We start from the raw sequence: 21785 nt of genomic DNA on the forward strand, positions 1-21785 counted from the left end.
ACTTACAATTAAAAATTGTTCAACCAACTTAGAAAACCTCGTTTTTTCTGAACAGCCTTTCACCAATTCATAATCAACCTACCAGAGCTGAGTATTTAAATACTCCCGGGCGAAGTGGCCCTAGTATACGCGAATTAATTTATAGAGAATTAATTAATCGACCTCCCGATAGGTGGAGGTCATAACAAAATTGGTGTCAGAAGTGGGATTCGCCGGCTTTGGTACGCGATTCAAATTGGTGAATAAATAAAATAATCAAGTTGGTGAAAATATACAAACAATAAAAAGTTAAATCAGTGACTGTGGAAGTGAATAAGTGTAATAAACTTTGAGTGTTTTAAAATAAATTACTGCGGACTCATATTAAAGACAAATAGTTTATTTATCAACATTTATTTGTACATTAGATCAGTGAACTGCTAAAATAGAATAAATAAATTAAGTACTTATTAAAAACAATTTTTAAATATAATTTCTTGAAACTGAAAAGTGAAAAATAATTAGTTTTATCGTGAAAAGTTAAAAGTGAGAAATAAATCTGAAGATAAATTATCAATTTCATTGTAAAACATTTTATCATCAGTGACGTCAATACAAAATTGCAGTTACCATTGACCAGCCACCACTCTCTCAGGGGTTTTTTGTGCGTTTCCCTCTGAGCGAAGGACAGATGTCGGAGTTGGGTGATTCCAGTTGTCGCACAAGTAAATCTCTGCGAATCACGGGCATTTAAAAGGAGTAAAAATTTTTGATCGAGTTAGACACTTCAAATCCAAGTCAAACGAGAAGGAATATTTAAATGTTAACATCCGTATTCAGCTTCTATAGGCAATTCTCAATTACCATCAAAATATCTACAAGCAGGAGTTCATCGCCACCTACAATATCTACAAGCAGGAATTCATCGCCACCCACAATATCTACAAGCAGGAGTTCATCGCCACCGACAATATCTACAAGCAGGAGTTCACCACCATCCAACGATCTACAAGTGCCACATCTACTACATCAGAATAAATTTCCATCGCAGTATTAACATAAGTACCTTAAATATTGTAAACCATAGATATAAGAATTGTCGTAATTTTAAATTTCTCTTGAGTGACCAGTAGTAAATAAGTAATTTACCGTAAAATCAATTTCAACCCATATAAATACATAGATATATATATACATATTTACCAATCAAAATGCCACCTGCACGTAGTACACGTAGAGCAAGTCGTCGTAACGATCCCGTCGCTACCCCACCCGTTCGAGTCACGCGTCGGCAAAATCGTAATAACGACAACGATAGAGCCGAAGTACCAGATAATCAATTAAATAACGATCCGGTAATTGTCCCCCCACCTCCTGCGCCGGCTGCCGTATCAATCGCATCGACCAGTTCAGACGCGGGTTCGTCTAATTATAATGTCCTATCGAATGCTTCAGATATTGAAATCACCGCTAATTCATCATCATATATGAACTTGAAACTAGCTATCGATCTTGTCCCGCGATTTGACGGTAGATCTAGTACATTGTCAAAATTTATTAAGCAAAGCAAACTTGCAGATTCTCTAATCCACCCCCGGGATAAAATTAATTTACTCGCGTTAATCCGGAATAAAATTGAGGGTCAAGCAGACCAGTTGATCGCGAATCGAAACGACCCTGAAAATCTTGACGAACTGATTAGCCTCTTAAAAAACTCTTTCTCACGGACATTTGACGTAGAACATATACATGATGAACTAAAGGGTTTAAAACAAAGAGACAATGAGACTATCGAGTCATACGGAGCTCGAGTCAGTGAAATTCTGGGCCGTGGTATGGAAGCCATAAAAGAAAAATATAAAACTTCGGAAGCCGTCGGTGTTAGGGTTCTTTTAAATCACGCCGCTATTACGGGATTCACGCGCGGACTTCAGAGTTCACTTTTAAGTTCGCTTATTACTCGGGATGAGCCGGACTCGTTAGCTAAAGCAATGAATATCGCGTCACTTCTTGAACGAGAAGCAGAAAATCGAAAATCCTTATTCGGTTCGAATCAACATCAACATCCACCTTATATCAGAGCTCATAACCGGGGAGCTAGAGTCAACTCCATTATCGGGAACAGAATATTAAAATGCTTTCATTGCGATCAGCCGGGTCACTTGAAAATAAACTGCCCTGATTGGAAGCAGCAGAAACAGCGTGAACCGCGAGACCAGGTATACTGTGACTTTTGCTCTAGACGCGGTCATATCGAAGACAATTGTTTTAAGAAAGATCCGAGTAAACGCAAGACCAGTAAATACTATAGACCTAACACTGAACAAAATGATTTAAACGCGAACAACGTTCCGCGGACGAACGCAACTCGGAACGGCGAAGTGATCCTGCGTTCACAATCAACCGGATTAATTACCAACTAAAAACAGATCAAACTGCAGAATTACCGGTAATCACTCTGAATAATAATGATCTCTTAAATAATCAAGCTTGTTTTCTTATTGACACGGGAGCTCAATTAAATCTAATTAAAACAAATGCCATCAGCTCGGATATACGCATTAATTCTAATATAATTTATAATCTCACCGGGATCGGGTCCGGAACGATACGTACCGTCGGCGAGACAGAGCTCATGGTACGTGAGATACCGATAAAATTCCAGGTAGTTCAGAGCACGTTCCCGATCGAACAATCCGGTATACTCGGTACTCCATTCCTACGAAAACAAGAGGCTCAATTAAATTTTAAAAACGATTTATCGGGAAATTTAATATTAGGTAACGAACAGATAGACTTTTACGGACATACATCACATTATTTACCTCCTAGAACAAAAAAATTAATAACTATTAAAATAAAAAATGACAGGAAAGAAGCTGGTTATATCGAAAAAATAAATGCTGGACCTGGAGTTCATCTAGGTGAAGTTCTAGCTACGCCAAAAGACGGATACGTCAAAATTTTTGCGATCAATACCTTGACCAGCGCAGTCGATCTAACAATTCCGTCGGTAGAAATCGAAGATTTTGAAGCGTTGCCCCCGTCTCCTCGAACGGCGCGTACGGGATCTCCCAAGAACGTAACTGACCAAGCAGCAGCTCAACGATTCGCCTTGTTAACTGAATCTCTTAACCTCGACAATCTAAACGAAATAGAAAAAATAAGTATTTTAGAAATAGTGAAACAATTTTCATACCAATTTCACCTTCCGGGCGATAAACTTCAGGCTACAGACGTGACGAAACATAAAATTATTACGACGGACGAAGTACCAATAAATACAAAACAATATCGGAATCCGCAGGTACTCAAAAATGAGGTACAGAAACAAGTAAACGAGCTTCTCTCGTCTAATATAATTCGAAACTCAGACTCTTCCTACAACTCACCGGTTTGGATTGTTCCTAAAAAACCCGATTCATCAGGTAATCCGCGGTGGCGCATGGTAATTGACTACCGCGGGTTAAATGATAAAACGATCAGTGACGCGTACCCACTTCCAAATATAACCGATATCCTCGACCAGCTGGGTGGCGCGAAGTATTTTACCATCCTCGATCTTGCTTCAGGGTTTCATCAGATACTGATGGACCCCGACTCACGGCATAAAACAGCATTTTCTACCCCCTACGGTCATTATGAATTCAATCGCATGCCATTTGGGCTGAAAAACGCGCCCGCGACATTCCAACGGCTTATGGACCGTGTACTCACCGGGCTCCAAGGAGTCGAAATGTTCGTGTACATGGACGACATTGTTGTATATTCCATTTCTCTGGAAGAGCATTCGCGGAAACTAAAAAAATTGCTAGCTCGTCTACAAAATGCTGGTCTCGCTTTATCACCAGAAAAATGTCACTTTCTTCAAAAGGAAATAGTATATCTGGGTCATCTTATCACACATGAAGGAGTTAAACCTGATCCGCAAAAAATTCGTGCAGTTAAAGATTTTCGTGTCCCTAAAAACAGAAAAAATATCAAATCATTTTTGGGATTAGTGGGTTATTATAGACGATTCATAAAAGACTTCGCGAAAGTAGCGAAACCATTAACGCGTCTTTTGAAGAAAGACATAAAATTCGACTGGGGCGATGCCCAGCAAAAATCATTCGAGACTCTCAGAGACACAATTTGTACTCAACCCGTACTCCAATATCCTGACTTCCAACAACCGTTCGTAGTAACTACCGATGCGTCAAATTTCGCACTCGGTGCCGTATTGAGCCAAGGGCCAATAGGTAAAGACCTCCCGATCTCTTACGCGTCACGGACCTTATCAAAATCGGAAATTAATTATTCAACTACCGAGAAAGAACTTCTCGCGATAATTTACGCCGTTCGACACTTCCGACCGTATCTTTATGGACGTCGATTCACTTTAGTAACCGATCACCGGCCACTCCTGTGGCTCCACAATACTAAAGATCCCGTTTCTAAATTGTTAAGATGGAGAATCAAATTAAATGAATATGATTTCGAAATAGTTTTCAAACCAGGTAAAATTAATTCAAATGCTGACTCTCTTTCACGTAATCCAGTTGACAGCATAACAGACGAAACTTTAAAAGCACAAATTAATTCAGATAAAATACTTAAAATCAGCTCTAGAGGTCTGGAATCGGTACTTGACTGCGCAGACAAGATACCAGTTGTAGATCTCGCCACGAGTGAAAATGTCGAGACAGAAAAGAATTCATTTTTAGCAGAGGCATTTGTTGGTTCAATTTTTCTCGCGGAGAAACCCCTTTTGACTGATGTAGACATAGAGATAACGAGTAAAAACAGTTTAAGTGCAACTCCAACGTGCTCGAAATTAAGTAAAGGGGTCCAACACACATATCCGGAACCTCGATACAGCAGAGATCGTAACAGCGGAATGTGGTGCGGACCAGGTTCATGTAATAAGGCTCTCCACGTTCGTTCGGAACCTCAGCTCTTAGGAGACTGTAACAGCGAGCTCTCGTGGAAGTCAAATTTAAGTAAAGATGGTTTACACACATATCCGGAACCTCGATACAGCAGAGATCGTAACAGCGGAATGTGGTGTGAACCAGGTTCATATGATAAGACCTTGCACGTACATCCGGAACCTCAGGCCACAGAAGTCTGTAACAGCGGAGTACGGTGGTGCGAGGCAAGTGATAAGAGCACGCTGGAGGTTTGCCAGGCAATGTATAGAAAAAGAAAACTAGATGACGTAATTGACGACAGTACAAACCATAAGCAGACGAAAAATACTTACCTGGAGATTCGAAAGATCTTAGCCATAGTCCCATTACGATTTTCCTATACTAAAGACAGTTTAATTTTGCGTAAAGATAACATCATCCAATTTATATCAGCAGACTGTACACATATACCTAAATCGAGTAGAGAGTTACTCCAGCAAGGCGTGTTTACTGTGGAAGAACTACTCCAACACCCGAGAAACGTGGGAGAAGCTCTTGCCACTCGGTGGAATGTAAATTACATTTTTCATTTAATAATTAAAAACACTAGAAACGAGCGCGCGGATATTGGTAACGTAGAAAGTAGTATCGCAGCCTTAAAACATCTAATGGAGCATGTAAACGTGAAAACCGCAAGTCTTTCTAAAGCACAAAATGAACACTCTCAGCCTTTCTGGAAATTGTTAGAACAAAACCTCAAAGATAAATTCGCGAATGAAAACTATAATTTCACGATTTGTACGGGCGAAATCAGATTCCCGCCGGTAAACGAGCAAAAGAATATTATTAAAGAATATCATAATTCGGTAGTCGGAGGACATTTTGGAGTCAGGAAGTTATACAATCGCGTTCGGGAAGATTTCTACTGGAAAAATATGAAGAATGATATAGAAAATTTCGTCCGAACTTGTAATAGTTGCCAATCGAACAAACTAGTACGCGTAAAAACTAAACAGCCAATGAGGATAACCGACACCCCAGAGGAAGCGTTCGATAAAATACAAATGGATATAGTGGGTCCCCTACCTGTAACCCTTGACGGAAACCGCTATTTATTAACTATCCAGGATAACTTGACAAAGTACTCTGATGCGATCCCCATCCCGAGAATGGACTCAGTAACGGTCGCTACCACCTTTGCGAAACATTTTATTGCACGGTTCGGATGCCCAAAAGCTATCCATACTGATCAAGGTAGTAATTTTACCAGTCAGATGATGAAGACCTTCTGCCAAATCTTTAAAATCAATCAAATTAAGTCCACGGCATTCCACCCGCAATCACTAGGGTCTCTCGAGCGAGCCCACCACGTATTCATCCAATATCTAAAACACTATTGTAAAGATGAAGATTGGGATCAATGGATAGTGTTTGGTATGTTTTCATACAATACCTCAGTTCACGAATCCACCGGTTTTACACCTCATGAATTAATATTCGGGAAAAAGGCTCGTATTCCTTCAGAATTCGCCAAAGAAAAGATCCCAAAGACATATATACAGTATTTTGACGACCTTTTTAATAAGATTACTATTACGCAGGCCACTGCCGCGGAAAACCTTCAAGCCGCTAAAAATCGTTCCAAAGCCTATTATGACAGAAACCAAAATCCGAAAACCTTCAAGGTCAATGATCTCGTATATTTATTAAAAGAGCCGAGACTGTCGAAGTTCGATCGCCAATGGGACGGTCCCTATGAAATAATTGAAGTATTTGATGACTTAAATGTAATGATAGCTTTAAACAATAATAGAACGAAAATAGTACATACCAACAAATTAAAACTTGCCCATATCCGCCTCGAGGATAACCCAAATAGTTCAGACGAGAGCAATGACGAAGCGTAAAATAAAATAAATTGTAATTCGCGTAGATTAGGAATAAACTGTTCTGAGTGCCTGAGCGATATCATTTGTATCTGTGTGTGCAAAGTAGTTAAATGTAATTCATCATACACGGGATAAAAAGCAATTTTGATGCGACCTAAAAAATAAAATTAATTTAATTTAGCCCTAAGTAAAGTAGGAAATTAATAAAAAGCAATATCTTAAAATTAAAATAAGCTAGGTGTTTCGACAAATGTAAACAAATGTTCAGGTTATGGTATTTAGACAACAACATTGTAATTAAAAACAAATTAATTGTACTAACCTTATCTTTAGAACATGAAACGTAATGTTAAGATATACATTTAATCTTCATTTGTGATTTTTTTAAATGGATGTGCTTTTGTGATCAATTCTAATGTCAAGTACATGTGTATGTTTTGATCTCTCGAGAGAGTATAAAGCTGTTACTGTATGTAACACCTTTAAAATAAGGGGGAAGGTGTGATGTCCCATCGCGATCCACCTGCCCGATCGAAATGACCCCTCGCGGAGTTAACAAACAATCTCTTACGCGGGTTATTTAAATATAATTATATTTAAATAAATCGTGGGAAATTCTTGGGTTTTTCGGAAGTAATAAATAAGAGTAATAAAACATCTGGTCACTCGAAGCTTGTTTAAAATAAAATTATAAACGAAAAAACCATAAAAGGAACTTATGTTTGAAATCCTTTGTTCGTTAAAATTAAGAGAAAGTTTTGTAGACATTTGTAAGTTATTTATAAAAATTCCGTGTATTTTGTATTTAAGTAGTTTTAGAGATTCAAGTACCCTGCCATAAATTTTAATAAGAAAATTTCTTAAAACTGTTATGTATAAAAAACTTGAGTAATGGAGGGTAAGCCGATTAGAGACCGCAATAAAATTCGAGCGGTCCAAACATCTGTAAGGGTGAAAGCCTTGGACCTAATGGCGGGAAATACCACATGACTCCAGACAACGTAGCAACTGTAGAAAAGGATCGACCAAGCCACGGAACGGAGGATTCAACCTCGAGGGGCGGAGATACTCTGTGACGTCATGAGGCCCCGACTACGTCCCCACATCAGCCAATAAGAAAACCTTACCCCGCCATAGTCTCCAGGGCTGACGCCCCTTCTAACTTAGAATAATTTTAAGATTGATTTTGTAAGGCAGAATTAGCCAGAAGCTCGAGCGCGAACGTCGTTGTACTAAGCAAAGATATACTTACAATTAAAAATTGTTCAACCAACTTAGAAAACCTCGTTTTTTCTGAACAGCCTTTCACCAATTCATAATCAACCTACCAGAGCTGAGTATTTAAATACTCCCGGGCGAAGTGGCCCTAGTATACGCGAATTAATTTATAGAGAATTAATTAATCGACCTCCCGATAGGTGGAGGTCATAACAACACCAACTTAGTTCTGTTCAAGTGACTTTTGTTATGATTTTGATGATCCTGAAGTCAGCAAACAGTTGAAAATTTTCGGATTTTTTTTTCAACGACTTAATTTAAAAAAAAAATAAAAGTAAAAATATGCACATGTAGAGAATTTAAAAAACTGTATGTGCAATTTTTTCAAAAATTTTTTTTGTTTTAATTTATTGTTTAAAAAAAAATCAAAAAATTATTGGACGTCGGCTAACTTCAGTATAAAGTGATATTGAAGTTAGCAGATGTCTGACAGTTTTTAAATTTTTTTAAAAACGATTAACTATAAAAAAAAAAATGTTTTAAAAAATTGCACCTACAGTTTATTAAATTTTCTACATGTGTATATTTTTAGTTTTATTTTTTTGTAATTTATTTGTTGAAAAAAAATCCGAAAATTTGTAACTGTCTGCTAACGTCAGGATCGTAATTTTGTTTAGGTCTCGGAAAAATTATATTTTATAATTCAGCCAATTACAGAAGAGAAAACTATCACCGGTAATGCAAACATAGTATTCATTATTGCAATAATATGAATTTTTTAAATAGTATATTACACACCTAGGGATAAAAGTTGGACATCCTTAGTGCCGCTTTCGGCTCGGGTACGCAATTACACACGAGTGTTGGAATGTGTATAATATTTTTCACCAGATCTATACCTAAAGGTTTCAATTTTTGTCTCTATTTACGGGAAAAATGGCGCATGCATTACTTTTTATCATATGATTTTTCATAATTGAAAAGTACAACTTTTTTCCCGCTTAACTGGGCGAGAATTTAAATTCGCAGTGCAGTAGTAAAAAAAATAGTAAATTACGCACCTAGAGAGAAAATAGGATATTCTAGCCCTCGTGTAATTTCCTACCCGAACCAAACGCGGCACCTACTTGCCACTCTAGGTGTGTAATATACTAATTTTTTCACCAGATCTGCACTTAAAAGTTTAAATTTTTATCTCTATTTGCAGGAAGAATGTAATGCGCTAATTTTTATCACTTGTTTTTTCACACGAGAAAAGTACAAATTTTTTCCCGCCAAAAATTACAAGAATTTAAACTTTTGATACAATGGTAAAAAATAATATTTTTCTCTTTTTTCAATTACAATTCGTGTACAAAATACGCGCGCAAATATTTTTAAAACAATAACATCATTTTTCGCAATACCTGCACCGAAAATTTCAAATTTCTATCCTGTTTAAAGACATGCGCGCTATTCGCAAAAAGTTATTTATTATCTATTAGCTGTGTCTATATAAACAAATATTTTTTCTGCAAAACGAAAGACGTAGAAGTCGGTAGATAAACAAACCAAGGTGTTTATATTATAATGTAAACTACAGACCTTGTATGACCTTCTCTTTAATCTCCATAGTATAGTAGTTTAGTAGTACAATAATAAATAAGACTTGATAAATAAAAAGGCCGACTAGAATTGAAGCTCAATTGATAAAAAAGAACGAGGAATAAAGATATTGGGTGTGGTTGACGTTTTCTCCTCAGTCCTCACCTTTGCTGTCATTGAATCATCGACAGCCCAAGAGGTAAGTTCTCAGTTATTTCTATATTATTTGTATTCATACTTAAATATACTCAATATCAAATTCCGTTATATGAATTTATTAATTATGAGATTCACAACTTTCATTTATTCAAAACTGATCTAGACTTCGAGGTCAGTTTCGTAAAATCAATGAAATCTTAAAAAAAATTATCATAAAAACATTTTTTTTTTTGTTGTCTGTTTTTAAAATTTTGCGGGTATTTTTGTTACTGGTATAAATAAAAAACGTTCAAATCGATAGAACTCTATCCCCAGAGTGTTTTGATTGTATCGCATGTCGCGGTGTATAAATAGTTTAACTATCAATTAAAACGCAGTTTTCAAGCTCGAGTGAAACTATCATACCCATAAGATTAAAATTTAAAAAAATATCTTGGCTTAAAAAGTATTAATTTGCTTGATAAATTCAAAAATTCAAAAATTTTCTTTTCCCTTCCCATAAACTTATTTTTTAAATAGTCATTACTTTTATGGCGTATTCGGTATTCGGTTGCTTGCTCTGATCATATTTATTTATTATGGTAAAAACTATGACGTAAATTTAGGAATTTACGTCGTAGTTTTTCTGTTTTGAACTTTGCTCTAAAATAATCTAATATATGGAGAGTAGGTGTTCCAACACTAAACTCAAGTGTGTTACAAGTGCATTATTTTAACATACATCAGATGTGTTCCATGTAAAACTATAGTTTTTTGTAGTCACATTTTATAGTGTGTTAGACATTCATAGTTTGCTTATTTTCGTCTTCACACTTGATTTCAAAGAAAAACAAGCAACCGGGCGCCATTAGATTAAGATTTTAAAATTTTAAATAATTCAAATTCAAATTGATTTTGAAGATCATCAGTTTTATTTATCGATAATTTAATTTACAGATTTATAAATTTAGGAATAAATAACAATCATGTCTCAGCAGTACTACCCATTCAAGGTAAATATAATATACTTTAATTTATAAGCATATCATAGTGGAAAATTTTTAACTTCAATCGCTGTATTAATTAATAATCTTTATTATTATTCGCATTGTTTTTATCAACTCATTTGACTCTGGGTAGGTCAGCTATAATCTCAAAAGTTATTTCTTTAATATATTTATTATACTGCTTTAAAATTTGTTTAAAAAGTCTATTATTACACAGTAAAAAAAATTTTGTAAAAAGTAACACAAGACTGAGTCTTAAATCATGATACTGAAGTGAGCAGACAAATAAAAATTTTTGGATTTTTTTTTTGAACAATGAAATTTGAAGAAAAAAAAAAAACTAAAAATATGCACATGCAGAAAATTTAAAAGACTACAAGTGCATTTTTTTCAATATTTTTTTTTTAATAATTTATCGTTTTTTTTTTTAAATCCAAAAATTATTAGACGTTGGCTAATTTCAATATCATTCTTAAATCAACATCTTACTCAAATTTTTATGTGTTAAATTTTTATTGTGTAGCAAAACTTCAAATTTTATAACTGCAAAATTTTGATTTATATTCTTTTACTTTATTTTATTCATTAAAAAAATATGTCATAAATTGATTCTATTCCCGCAATATTTCAAATAATTTTCTGAAATTGAATGGAACACAGAAATGATTAAATTTAAAATATAAATATTTGAATACTAGTGCACTCCAACTGTGTACCCAGCAGAGCCATTCGATGCAAATGCAGATGCTGCGACTCTGCGAAAAGCTATGAAAGGTTTCGGTACTGACGAAAAAACAATAATTGATGTTTTGACTAAACGTGGAATTGTCCAGCGTTTGGAAATCGCCGAAACCTACAAAACTCTGTACGGCAAAGATTTGATAAACGATTTGAAAAGTGAATTGTCTGGAAAATTTGAAGACTTTATTATTGCATTGATGACACCATTGCCTCATTATTACGCAAAAGAACTTCATGATGCTGTCGCTGGGCTTGGTACCGATGAAGAAGCTATTATTGAAATTCTATGCACGTTAAGTAATTATGGAATTCGAACTATTGCTGCATTCTATGAAAATCGTAAGTGTCATCACAATTATTTTTTAAAATCATTTTTAATAGAATTTTAGTTTCGAAATCATCAAAGTTATAAATTGACGTCAAGCTTAGAAAAATTTTAATTAACAATATTAGATTTTAATTTTATATGTTTTTAATTACCCGTAAAAAGTGGGCCACCTGTACATGCTTTTGATAATTTTTATATTTATGATTATTGATAATGACCTGCATTCTATAATTGAATAATGACTTCATAGGTTCGAAGAAAAATGATGTCATCATTGGCCTTAAGCAACATTTTTATACTCAAGTCATATCATTATAACTAATAATATAAATTATGATATTTTTTACTATCATGACATAAATTATTGTCTCACTTAATTTTAATAATCTATTGACAGTTTACGGCAAAACTTTGGAGAGCGATTTAAAAGACGATACCTCAGGTCATTTCAAGAGATTATTAGTCTCACTTTGTCAAGCTAATCGGGATGAAAATCAAGGTGTCGATTACGCTCAGGCACAAGCTGATGCTCAGGCTCTATTCGAAGCAGGTATATTTATTTATTCATTTAACGCCAATTGGCTTTAATTTATTCTAATGATTACAAAAAATAGAACAATGATTTAGTTGATCAGCTGATCAATGAGGAATTCAAAGAATGTAATTTTTAAATTTAATTTTAATGTTCATTTTTTTTTTTTCAAAGGTGAAAAGCAATGGGGCTCTGAAGAATCGCAATTTAATATGATATTGGTAACTCGCAGTTATCAGCAGTTACGTCAAACTTTTTTGGAGTATGAAAAATTATCGGGACATGATATTGAAGTCGCGGTTAAAAAGGAATTTTCTGGAAGTATCGAAAAAGGACTTTTAGGAATTGGTAAGATATTAGTATTATTATTATTATTATTTATTTATTTATTAAGGCCATGAAGTCGAGACTCCTTGAGGCCCTTCAATGTAATACAAAATTTTTATGAATGTATAGAATAATATTCAACAAAATATAATTAACAATAATTAAATGACATTAGCTATAACATTCCATCATAAATTCACTCCAAAGACCATTAAAAAACACTCTCTTCACTCAACATGAACTCATAACAGGCTTGACGGAAATTTTGAAAATTAGGCTGTGACGTACAGTGTTCAGGTAACCGATTCCATACTCTGACTGCACTAACTATGAAAGATTTATCATATTTCGTGATATGACAACTTGGTAATTGAAGATAGTCCTGACGCACATCACCTCTTCGGAGACGAGACTCGCGAATACGTAAGACACTGCCAATAAGTGACCTTTGATTTAAATACAAGGAACCTAGTGTCTGTTTTATTAAAAAGAAAACTTTTATATATTCACAACTACAATATATTTCTGATAAATAGGGTAAGAGCGCCAGTACCCAGCCCCAAACCAGTAGCCAGCCACCTCATGTTAAATTATATCTATGTATATTTTGAGCCAATGTTAAAGTATATGACCGGCTGGCTACTGGTTAGGGGCTGGGTACTGGTGCTCTTACCCTATACCCCGGGTTATCATTTCAAACGCTAATTTATAAAGTTTCTTTTTTCCGTGTACCGATTTCACGATTTTTCTTAATTCCAATGAATAAAAAAAATTGTTTTTTAATATTTCATGTTCATATCGAATAAAAAGTAAACGATTGCTAATTTATTTAAATTTTTACTCCAATTGGAGATATTCATGTCCAAAAATTCCCTAGTATCCACTCAAATGAATCAAAATTCGCATAGAAACCAATAGACGTATTGGTTTCTATGGGATTTTTGACTCACTTGAGTGGATTCTATGAAAACTTTTGGATAAAGATGAACCTCTAGAATGTATTCTGTGTATTTGAATTTTGAATAATAAAATTAATGAAATGTTTCTTCTCAGTCAAGTGTGTGAAATCTAAGGTTGGATTTTTCGCTGAAAGACTTCATGCTTCAATGCAAGGCATTGGTACCAAAGATCGTACATTAATACGCATTATTGTATCAAGAAGTGAGATTGACTTGGGAGACATAAAGAAAGCATTCGAAGAACGTTACGGCAAGTCATTGGAAAGCTGGATTGCTGTAAGTTTAGATTTTACTTCTACACGGAGAAATTATTCATGTTTGAAATGCTATGGTGTCATAACAAAGGTGGACCATGTTGGCCATCAATGGAAAGTGAAATAAACACATGGAAAAATTACTATGCACGGAAAAATTGGAACCTGTCTGGTTACTGTTCTGCACCCGACTCAGTACGGTGCTGGAAAAAAAAGCTCGATTGTGGTGCAGCACCACACTGATTAGTGATTACTGTGCGGGACCTGACTGAGTCGTGTGCGCATATCACTCAGTTAGATTCCGCACAGTAATCAGTCTGGTACTGCACCACAATCGAGCTTTTTTTCCAGCACCGTAATGAATCGGGTGCAGAACAGTAACCAGTCGGGTTCCAATCTTTCTGTGAGCATACTAAAATTTCTAGTAGTTACAGTAGTCAATTTTACTGTGGCCATGGTAATTTTTACAGGTGACTAACATAGTCTATGACCCCATTGAACTTCAAACGATAATAATTTTTTCGTGTAAATATTCTTTACTTAAACTTTGAATTTAATTTTAATAAATTTTTCACTATACTTTTAGGGTGATACCTCCGGTGACTATAAGAAAGCATTATTATCTCTAGTATCAACGTAATTTAAAGTCACAACAAAGTCAATTAATGAATCCAAAAACAATATTAATGCTTAAAGTTTACCTGCATAAAATTTGCTTGTAGAATGATAATTTTTACCAAAAATTATCATCTACATGAATGTGTTCAAAGCTTATTCACAGCAAAAGTATTGCTATCTTACCATGCGCTAGCACGAATCTTATATTCTATTAAGCAAAAAAAAAAAGATAATTAATGTGACCATGGAAGCCTTAACACTAAGAATAAACTTTTCGTATACATTTAATTGCAAATGATATATTTATATTTTTGCATCTGCAATGTTTCTACACACTATTAAAGTTTATTGTTTTATACAAATATATATTTTTTAAGCTCTTTGAACAATTGTTATAATTATGTAATAAAAAAATATTTTATTTTATATTTTATAGAAAATCTAATCGATTTAAATTCATATTTTATATCATCACAATTCTGCTAATAAACAATTGAATCATGGAAATTTATGAGTCAATCTATTTATTTTTCAAGGAATGGTTACACTTTATCCTGTATTCCATCAATATTTATCTAACAACAGAAAATAAAATTTAAATAATTTTATTACTTCATTGATACAAAAAAAAAAATTAAAACAGTAACGGAAATTTTTTATCGCGACCGTTCAAAATTATTTATGTATTTTTATTTCAAATATATATACAATTTTCGGAAGTGATCGGATACTAGGGCTCTGATCTTATAATATTTAGTAATTAAATAAAATACTTACGTAAAATGGGACTGTAATTTGGGCCATCAATGATGACTTTATTAATTTAGCTGCAAACTTCGAACCAGTTGTTCTAGTTAATTGTAACCGTTTATGAAAACGACTAGACACAGATTGACCACCAGCGCTTTCGAAAAGTATTTTACCTTTGAAGTCTACTTGAGTTACCAATTCGTTCACGATTATGACCTTAAATAAATTGAGAAGAAATGTTATTGAATCAAAACTTCTTAATTAATACACGGAAAAAAATTGCTCTCAGAAGTATATTGTATAGTTACAGAAACAATACGCATAACCTATACACTAGATTGTTACTGTAACGATCTACTATATCGTTATGACAACAATACGTCAGATGGCTCTGAGAGCAACACGGTATCGTTATGAGAACTATACGTATTGCTGTGAGACCTTTCTGTAGTCCTGCGTGTTGCAAATTATATGACATATTTTATAATGTTTATCATTAATAAATAAATAATTTTTATAAAACAAAAATAATTTATAAAACTTATTTACTAGTTATAGTTTACATAAAGGTTATACATAAAATTCAATATATCTTTTAATTTTGGAGGTTATTATACATGTATATATAATTTATCTCTAAATTTGACTGGTTTTTTTTTTAAATTGATTTTTTTAATTAAACGGCTTGCAGCAATTAAACTTATCGCACTTGGCGCGAAAATAAATGTCAGGTTAGATACCGTCAGGTGACCTGGCGACTATAAAAAGTCGTTTAGGTCTCGCAGTTATACGATAGATAGTTACAGTAACAATACGGTGTCGTTACCATAAGTATACGTATTGTTGTGGTTACGATCTACGAGTCGCTATACTTCAGATATTTCGAGGAACAATTTTTTTTTTCCATGTAGAAATCATAGTATAAATTTGATTTAGTAATTACTGCAATATTATACTTCGATGCCAATTTCTGTAACTCGTCTAATGTATTTAAATAAAATCGAATACGAAGAGATGGTTCTTCTATTGACATTATTAAAAAAGACAAACTGTCGATAATAATTAATCGAATCTTAAATAAAAAAAAGTGATCATTAGAATTGTCAGTTAAATAAAAATTAAATATAAGGACAGAAATATATAAAGTAAATTACTAAATTTTCTTTGGTTTGAGTTCGAATATGATATTTAAATTTTTCGATAGTTGCAGACAGTTCTTCTATCTTTCCTGGTGTTATAACTTCAATATTTTGTGTCATTGAATCGTTGCTTATTTTTAAATTTGGATATAATTTTTTGTACCCTTCTATTAAATCTGAAATTAAAATACCGATAAGAGTGAAGAGGTACAAAAATTTTTAATGATTTGATCAATTTGAAAATAAAATTATTTTTAAAACTGGGCGCCACGGAATTCGTTGACTGAAAAATGAAACTGAAATCGGACATAGAATAGAAAAAATTAGTATTAGTTTCAATAATTTGAATTACTATTATACTAGATTCTAAACGTCATATTATTACTAGAAGGTGTAAATTTAAATTGAGAGAACAAAAAATAAACAGCAGAACTCTTTTAGTTTCAGCTAAACGTTTTTCCCGCTCTAATAATTTTTCGTCAACTGCGAGTATAATTCGGTCCTACAACTTTGTCCGCTCAAAAATTTTTCTCGTTTAGACGAGACTGAAAGAGTTTCACTGCAAACCTCATTTTTTAAAAATCAATTATTTTATACATTTCAAAATAATTATTACATACAAAAAATAAAAATAACTCTTAGTTATGAAAATATTTACACATTACATTTTCACTTAAGATATTTTCAGCATCGAAAACGAATTATTCGGATCATTATAATCATGCGCATCAGCATCATTGCTGCTGTTATCTTCCAAACAATCAACATCATCATTTTCGACCGTTTTATTTTTTTTATTCCGCCGTTTCTTTCTTCTCACATTCTTCGCGCCCTCGTGGACTTCAACTTGACAACTGTTCAAAATGTCAATAACTTTTCTCCTCAGTAATTGAAAAACTTTCAAAATTCCCGGCGCATTTTCTAATCGGGTAGAGACATAACGTTCAACATCATTTCTCGTTTTGAAATTATTATAAAAATTGTACAGCAACATCCCATTAAAGAAGCTACTAACTGACGTTCTTTCATAAATAAAACCCAATAACGCATTTAAATGCATCGCGTGTCTCAGACAGCTTTGAAATTGTGAAAAAACATGTACGATATTCAAATCAAAGTTACCAGGATACACTCTCAAATTTTTACTAACTTCAAAGTGCTCTAAGAAAAATGGTAACGCAGCAATACAATCTTCCTCACTAATTTCATTTATCAAATTCGTCAGAATAGAAGATTCCCTATCAGCTGTTAATTTCCTCAGTCTTCTTTCTTCTTGTATCCGAGCCAAATCATCAGCATATTTTCTCTGAAATTTTTCCTTCGATCGCCGGAATCCCAGTTTTTTATCAATAATTCCAGAGAACATCGACACTAGCAGACAATCCAAGTGTAGTTGGCTTCTAACCGGTTCGTCATTCTGCTTTATCCAATAGATAATTACAGCGACGTACAATCTCCAAGCTGAAGGCAGTTCTTCCAAATGATAACTCTCTTCAACTTCGATTGTTTCATCAATTATATTTCTTCTTTCTTTTTCACTGAGCATGCGCAAGTTTTCCAACGTAACAGTTGATTTCGGAACAAGTAAATTAACTCTTCGCATTTCTTTATCTTCACGAGTGATCAATTCTATAACTACATCGTCTTCTTTATCAATATTGTCGTTAACTGTAGTTAGTAAACTACAAATTTTCTTTACTATCGGCATACTTATGTCATGCGCTGATGGGTAATCCATCACTTCTATTTGCACAGGCATTATATAGCGACGATGGGTAATAATGTTCACAAAATATATTGGAAGTCGTCCAGTTGAATGATTTTCCATGAACCACTTCGGTACGCATGCCGCAAACTCATCTTCCGCAGCGTTAATTAATATTTTGTAAGCTTCCTTATCATCATCTTTGTCAATATCTTCACTATTGTCCCTACTGTCATTTTTCAGCTTCGATTTTTCGTCTTCAAATTTAAAAATTGATATATTCTTCTCTATATCTTCAATAAACTCAGGGTTTAAACCTAAAGGACCCAGCATATGAGTAGAAATATTCAAATATGAGTTGATGACTATTTCCATTTGGTTTATCACGAACTCGCACTGATTTTTACTCAGATATTGAACAATTTTATTCATTGCTCCATTCAACGTGTAATGCTTCAGCCAATTGAAGATACGTTCAATTTTCAATTGCCGGTAATTGGTAACTTGTTGTTTTGGCATCCGCAATTGCGAAAAGAAGAAATCATCGAATACATGATTATTTATGTAATCATTTCCCATTAAAATGGAAGCTAAGGGCAGAGACGTAACATCTAGCCCGTGGAATTTGTTTAGTAATTTTTGTACCCTGTATATTTTACACTTCTTGACGTAGCCTTTGGCGTAGCGAACAATGTAAGGGTCTAGTGTACTTAGAGGTATGTACATTACATCGTAAATGTAATAATCAGAGTCGTAGCTGAGCAACGGCCAATTTAAGGCTCTGGATATTCCAGCAACAGCCTCATCAGCTTCAAACGGACACATAAAATATTTGATCTCCATCTTGTCCATGACATCAACGAATACGTCAGGTAACAGTAACGGGAAATGTATTGTGCGTTCATGGATTTTGAAACTCATCGAAGATGCGGTTCGTAGTTTCTCTCTAAAACGGATTATTAGGGTATTATATTTTTTGTCTTCCCACCCGCCGTCGAGGATAACCAGAGGTGTAACATTGCAACGGAGTAAGTCTTCGAAAAATCTTGTAACGCAGTGGGCAAATTGATCATAATCTCCGCCGAATATGCTGTCACTGTAAGTTGCATGACAATACAACTGCGCACTTAGGCTCCAACCGTCGATAACTAATTTTGTGTTGAATAATTCGTACGGTTCAAAAAAATAATCTGATTTATTCTGCACGTATGTTGTCAATCCGCGTATTCCCATTTTAAAATTTTTAAATATTAAATTAATATACTACGAATATGTAAAGTATGAAAAAAATAAACATTACTTTTGTTTTCAAACATGCGCACGTGGTAGTGTTTTTTAAAGCAAGGTTAAGATGTACAACAGCCTTGAGGTCTATGATTGTGAATGAAATTTTATTTTTGACTGCGTAGTAAATTGGGAGTCCAGACACAAAAATTTCCTATGACTTGACAAGATGTTGCTAATTATGAGATATTCAAACTTTTGACTACAATATGAGTACAACGAACTAATAAAAATTGTTGTAAATCTACACCGTTGGGAAAACAAGTTGACAGAACGTAATGTCTGAAAATTGCGGGAAAAACTGGAGGACAAAAGTTGCTTTGAATTTGGCAGCTGTGGGAAATCATTTGCGACAATTAATTGAATACTAATTCTTTGCAGTCAACTTGACGTGAAAAACTGGCCGTAGCTTTCTGTAAAGTTGCGTCAGAGTAGTTATTAGTAAGTCTACTGCAAGTTGACGGAAACTTTCTCTGTAGTTGCCTTCATATTGCAGCCGCTGATTGTCACCATCTGAGAAAGTTAGAGCCTAACTCTAGTATCTGGGTACGTGTTAGGAGTCGTGACAGATTCGTCATTTAGAATCAAAAAGCGCGGGCTTTTTAAATTTCACTCATATCTAAACGTACACGTGTAATTTTTTTTTAACATCCAAAAAATTTTTACAGACCAAAATAGATGAAGTCCTATTTTTAAATAGAATTTTTATCAATCAAAAACTTACCATTAATACGTTGAAGAGAAAATGCATTTCTTGTGTCAACATAAAGTGCTCTCCCATTCAAACCACCTTTTTCAAGTGGTAACTGTACATGAAGACACGATTGAAAACTAAAATTAATTTATTTATTTTAAAATTTTTCTAGTTCTATTCTAAAATAAAGAAAATATTTCTTTTTGTACCAAATTTGAGTTTTTCCAGATCCTTGCATACCACAAATTTCTGTAATTGTCCCACACTGAAATCCACCATCGAGAATTTTATCTAACAGTTCACTTGATGTGGATAATTTTTCATATTGAAGTTCCGCCTGTTGATCAAATAATAAAAATAACTCATCGAAATATATATGATTAAAATTTTACTATTATTCATAATGTGCAATTACGAAATGTTTATTCTGTCAATAGATTTAATATTTATTTAAAAAATTTCGACTCACTTGCCAATGACTTAGTGCCGACAATGTCAGTGGAGGTTTTAACGAATTTTTCATAACCTCAATATTGACAAATCTTTCAATAACTTCTGCAATTAATTGATAACAAAAATTATTGTTACTTTTTTTTAAAATTAAATAATTATGACAGCTGGTAATTTAATTACCTGGTGAATCACTAATGTCTTCCACAAAAAAGTAACCATTTTTATGAAAGTTATCAATTATTTCTTCCGAAAAATTATGCAAACTTGCTAACGGCCGTAACATTGTAGATTATAATTACTTTTTACAATAAATTAAACAAACAAATTTTATATTATACTTTAATGGCAAGTGGACAGCAGACTACTTGTAACGTCAAATTAATAGCAACAAGTTTCGCGCTTAAATTTTTTTGTAAACACAATGACAACTTTTATGTCAACGTGATTTTAAATTACGGTTATAGAACGTCAAGTAGTTAAAGTTGATTTCAAATTTTTCTGAACAGGTATCCCGGCAATTTGATGATCCCGAACGTAGCAAACATCAGACAATTTTGTAATTTTAATAAATAAATTACTTATAAGTAAATACAATTTTTGAAATATGCGCTAACTTTTTTTAAAGTTTTTGATAATCAATTTTTAATTTCAAGTTTTTTCTTGATACTGAAGTTAGCCAACGTCTAATAATTTTTGAAATTTTTTAAAAATGATGTTATAAAAAAAATGCACTAGTAGTTTTTAAAATTTTCTACTTGTGAATATGTATGATACTGAAGTTAGCAGACGTCTAATAATTTTTGGATTTTATTTTAGACGGTAAATTATTAAAAAAAAAATATTTGAAAAAATTGCACCTGTAGTTTTTTAAATTTTCTACATGTTCAAATTTTTAGTTTTTGTTTTTCGCGATTTATTTGTTGAAAAAAAAATCCGAAAATTACTAATTGTCTGCTAACTTCAAGATCATGAATCTGTTCAGTTTTTTTTTAATTGCTTTGAAAAAAAATCCGAAAATTCTTAACTGTCTACTAACTTCAGTCTTTTTTTTTCTATAAGTATTTTAGTTGTTTATTTAAAAAAAAAATTTTTGTTGTCTGCTACTCTCAGTATCATTAAACTTGACTGCAATTTACGTCAATTTTGTTGTTCAGTTTTCTGACTACAATATGAGTTCAACATACGGCTTCTGCAAAATTTGCTCTTCAATTTTTGCTGGACAATTTGCCATCCGTCTGATCCCAGATCTCGGCAGTAAATTTTCTTAAAGTTGAATTTCCAAGGTGACGACAAT

General features: G+C 33.5%; 2 protein-coding genes across 6 annotated transcripts in view; one reads left to right on the forward strand and one right to left on the reverse strand.

Annotated features, from left to right (window-relative positions):
- Positions 1-14975, forward strand: part of LOC130666305 (annexin B9-like) — a 31753-nt gene extending 16778 nt beyond the window's left edge. The window contains exons 1-7 of one of the 2 annotated variants that reach the window (XM_057467166.1): positions 9646-9761; positions 10658-10713; positions 11406-11787; positions 12174-12326; positions 12483-12656; positions 13689-13870; positions 14435-14975. In XM_057467166.1, coding sequence (XP_057323149.1) covers positions 10687-10713; positions 11406-11787; positions 12174-12326; positions 12483-12656; positions 13689-13870; positions 14435-14488 — 972 coding nt within the window. In that variant the 5' untranslated portion in view covers positions 9646-9761; positions 10658-10686 and the 3' untranslated portion in view covers positions 14489-14975. Of the gene's footprint in view, positions 1-9645; positions 9762-10657; positions 10714-11405; positions 11788-12173; positions 12327-12482; positions 12657-13688; positions 13871-14434 lie in introns of those variants that run through there. The other variant, XM_057467174.1, reaches the window with a different exon arrangement.
- LOC130666247 (protein asteroid-like) lies at positions 12750-21712 on the reverse strand. Of its 4 annotated transcripts, XM_057467077.1 has the most exons (9): positions 21528-21712; positions 20672-21174; positions 20508-20593; positions 20248-20375; positions 20069-20175; positions 16371-16531; positions 16160-16288; positions 15244-15432; positions 12750-13110 (listed from the first exon to the last, which is right to left on the reverse strand). In XM_057467077.1, exons 2-9 carry the CDS (start codon positions 20772-20774, stop codon positions 12847-12849), a joined length of 1167 nt encoding a protein of 388 aa, XP_057323060.1. In that variant the 5' UTR covers positions 20775-21174; positions 21528-21712; the 3' UTR covers positions 12750-12846. The 4 variants fall into 4 exon arrangements, with proteins under 4 accessions (XP_057323060.1, XP_057323050.1, XP_057323068.1 ...); XM_057467067.1 differs by having other exon boundaries at positions 20672-21712; XM_057467085.1 differs by lacking the exon at positions 12750-13110 and adding an exon at positions 14990-15041 and having other exon boundaries at positions 20672-21703.
- Between the last annotated feature and the right edge of the window lie 73 nt (positions 21713-21785).

This window comes from Microplitis mediator, chromosome 1 (assembly GCF_029852145.1).
Source record: "Microplitis mediator isolate UGA2020A chromosome 1, iyMicMedi2.1, whole genome shotgun sequence".
NCBI classification, from domain to species: Eukaryota; Metazoa; Arthropoda; class Insecta; order Hymenoptera; family Braconidae; genus Microplitis; species Microplitis mediator.